The sequence below is a fragment of the Haplochromis burtoni genome, unplaced genomic scaffold (assembly GCF_018398535.1).
Source record: "Haplochromis burtoni strain Fernald_Lab_line unplaced genomic scaffold, NCSU_Asbu1 Contig_435, whole genome shotgun sequence".
NCBI classification, from domain to species: domain Eukaryota; kingdom Metazoa; phylum Chordata; class Actinopteri; order Cichliformes; family Cichlidae; genus Haplochromis; species Haplochromis burtoni.
In genome coordinates, this window is record NW_024582796.1 from 302,702 (window position 1) to 306,378 (window position 3,677).

The 3,677-nt window shown below is 40.3% G+C and overlaps 1 protein-coding gene across 1 annotated transcript in view; it reads left to right on the plus strand.

Moving 5' to 3' along the window:
* frmd6 (FERM domain containing 6) overlaps positions 1-3,677 on the plus strand; it is a gene marked incomplete in the record, with an annotated part of 41,860 nt that overhangs the window by 10,532 nt on the left and 27,651 nt on the right. The window contains 1 exon segment of the mRNA XM_005946057.3: positions 2,596-2,875. Coding sequence (XP_005946119.2) covers positions 2,773-2,875 — 103 coding nt within the window.

Here is a 3,677-nt window from a genome sequence, read left to right on the forward strand (position 1 = left end):
GAAAGTAACGGTAATCTAATTACCGTTTTTGCAATAGTAATCCCTTTACTCGTTACTTGAAAAAAGTAATCTGGTGCCTTATAGTGTGGAAAAGAATATATCGCGATATATATCGTTACCGCACGTGCTTCAAATTATACCGTGATATGGATTTTAGGCCATATCGCCCTGCCCTACTTCCCACATAACTTATATTTACCGCTAACTGTATAAAGCCTTTGAGACATACAGCACAAGTGTGTTTTCATTGGCGTTTGTCTGTCTCCAGCAACATAAGGTGAAAATCAACCAGTCTTATCTCATGAAACTAAGTGGACAGGTGAGGCACGGAGAGAGGAAGGAGTCATTCAGATTTTATGTGGATCTCAATTACTTTCTTTATTATGAAATGGAACATTGGTGTGAATGAGGGACTATGCTTTTCAAATGTTTTTGTAGTTAAGCATGCTTCTAGTATTACAGTACTGCTATGATTGGGAGAATTCTGAAGCTAACCTGTAATGTAAATTAAAACCTCCTGTATTTTTTATGTATGTACACATACCTTGGCTTTATTTTCCATGCACTGCCATTCTGGCTAAGCACGGTATTGTCTGTAAACATTGTGTCTGTCCTGGGTCACTTGCATCACTCGTGCTCCAACGAGGAAACAATGATAGAGAGTAGTAATCCAGTTAGATTGGTCTAATGTCTAATTAACCCTGCTGCCTTCCCACTGCTCAGCTGCCCTGTAGTAACACCTGACATATGGTCATTGCAAGAGTCCAGGAACATACCCAGTGTGAGTGTGTGTCCTTATGAATGTTCTTACTGTAAATTTTGTCTCTAATTCTGTCTGCCCGTACACACGCGTGTTTGTGTGTGTGCAGTGCAGTTGCAGGTTTAGTCAAGGTCAGCAGCAACGCAGGGACCTGCCCCAGTCATGGCTCATCAGCTGACTTTGCTGAGTGGCTGGTTGCCTGCTACACTGCACACCCAATGACCAGCTTTAATGAGAACTGATGCTATATGTCAACAGTATGTGTATTTATGGGCGATTTACCCACAATGCCCCTTGTCTATGCAGGAACAAAGCAGTGTTATATGTCGACAGCAGGCGTACAAATGGTCGGTGACTTTGCTGCAGAAGTGCAGTCCTACAGTTAAGGATGTTGTTTATTGGTATCAGTTCAATAATTTCAGGGTTGTTTTCAGTAGTGCTTGCTTTGTTAAAGCTGGAATTTACAGATTTAAGACTGATTTTTTCCCCCCACTTAGTCTTAGTTTTTATAAGTGGTACTAAAATGCTGTATGGGGAGCTCATACTGCAGTGTTTATGGCATGCAGGTACTGCTTACTGAATCTTTAAGCTGAACTACCTGTCAGTGAATCTTGTATTATTTAACTGCATCCTTTTAAATGCTAATAGTTTCTCACATGGTAATGTGATCCTCTCTGTTACCCATCCTGCCTGTTTTTAATGACAACATGCCTTCAAGGTGAGTGACTTTAAACAGGAAGAAGTGATAATCTTTACTGATTGTTCTTAAACTTTCTTTGGTCTGGTCTGAGACTTTTCATACCCTCTGAAGGTCTCACACATCCTTAGGTGTAATTCAAGCTGTGAGCAGCTAGTAGCTCACAGCTTGAAGCTGTTAAAGCTGTTGGTGTGCCTATTGTGTGAGAGACTGCTATTTATAGTACTTAGTAAGAAACTAGGGAACACACTGCTGTTCAAAAAGAGTATCAGAACTGTTTTCATATGACCTGACTTCAGGTTCATACACAGAATAAAGTTACAGTTGGCCTTTCATATGAAAATACTGCTGAAAATTAAAATGAGAGGGTTCAGGAATATTTTTTATTTCCTGTTCAGCATCTTCAGACTTTAATTCTAGGAAACTGAGTAAGAAGGCATGGAGCAGACACTGCCACAGTCTGACTCTTGCACTTGGATTCCAGCAGACGGTGAAAAATTCAAGAAAGTCAGACAGCCAAAAGCTTTTAACAGAACTGAATGAGTTGACAAAAGTAATGCCAGGAGGGAAATGTGGAGCTGGTTGGCTCACAATCAGACACCCAGTCAGCATCCAGTGCCCTGTGTAGGTTTTTATAGACAGCTGTTCAAGCTGCAGTTTATTACATTTGTCAAAGATGAGAATAGCAGCTAGATTGAGTTGTTTGTTTGTCTTTTAAAGAAAGGTGGTGACATAAACTGAAATTGGATAGGAGTGCGAGTGGCTTAGTCAGTATCTCCTTAACCCAGCATTACATGTCATCAGTTCCTCTCCAGACCCACCTCCACAGCTTCCATTTATCATTTATCGTCATTTATAGTCTTCTGAAATGGTGTCACATATACATGGAAATGAACAGGAGTGCTTCCCCTCCTTATTTGTCTTATATTTCTCATTCCTGTCAGACTTTATTAGTACAGTTTTGCGCTTTTTAAATAATAATTTAGATCTTCAAACAAATTTAGATTTATTTATTTATTTTAAATGTCAGCCATGCCTCCTCCGCACATTGCAGAGCACATCTTTATAGTTCATACATTTGCATAAATCAGACTGTACTAACATCAAGTGCTTTGTTCTCTATCATGTGTCTTCACAGTGGCTGACTGCAGCTCGGGTCCCCATGCCCTGTCTTGTGAGCACTGCTTGGCCCGCTGAGCCCATAGGTGCGTCTATACCGGGCTACAGCTGAAGCAGGTCTGGTCGGTGGTGGAGGTGGGTCCTCGGAGGGCCTGATAGCAGGCGAAGAGGCCTGTCCCGTTTCAGCCACACGAAGATGAACAAACTGAACTTCCACAACAACAAAACCATGCAGGACCGCCGCTGTGTCTGTGTCTTTTTGCCCAATGATGACACACTGAATGTCATAGTTAATGTGAGTAGATGCATAAAAACTTTTTAAGGTAAAGAAATACTTATGAGTGAAATAATGTAGTGTACTTCAAATGCTTTAATTGACAAACAGGCAGCTTTATTTTCTAGATTAGATTTAGAAACATAAACAAAGATGATGCACATCTTTTATATACAGTCTGTGGGCGAGACTGTAGAAAGAAAGTCAATGACCAAGCTGCTCGGCTTTGTCTGAAGGTTCAACTATTTAGCGCTTTACCTCTCAGAGTACTATAGGTCATTGATTGTGCCAGGTGTTTTTTAGGTGAGCTACCTTTTTTTTTCTTATCTCGGAAAACAGGTGTCTGTTTTGTAGGTTCCTGATTGAAAGCTGCCTGGTTCGTTTTTCAGAGGTAGACATAACCACATCTAAATGAAAAGCTTTAAAGCCCTTTAGGAGCAGGCATGAAGTCAAAATCATCTCTACTGTTACACATCATGTTGAGTTTACAATAAGTTTTAAAGAGCTGTTTGCTGATTGAGTTATACATTTACTCTTAATGAGGAGCAATCAGCCAAGCAGCTGATTGATCTCAGTGCTTTCCATGCTATCTAAGCAAGGAAAAACAAGGTAGTTCTCTCCAAAAACAATAACTGTTACAGGATCTTTTTTTTTTCTTCAAAGAAATGTCTCTGGCCTGGTCAGTAGGTCTTTCCGCGATCCAATGTGTTCTTTTGCAGACTGGATAATAATAAATAATAATGGATTGCATTTATATAGCGCTTTTCTAGAGCGTTTTACAATTCCACTATTCATTCACTCTCACATTCACACACTGGTGGAGGCAA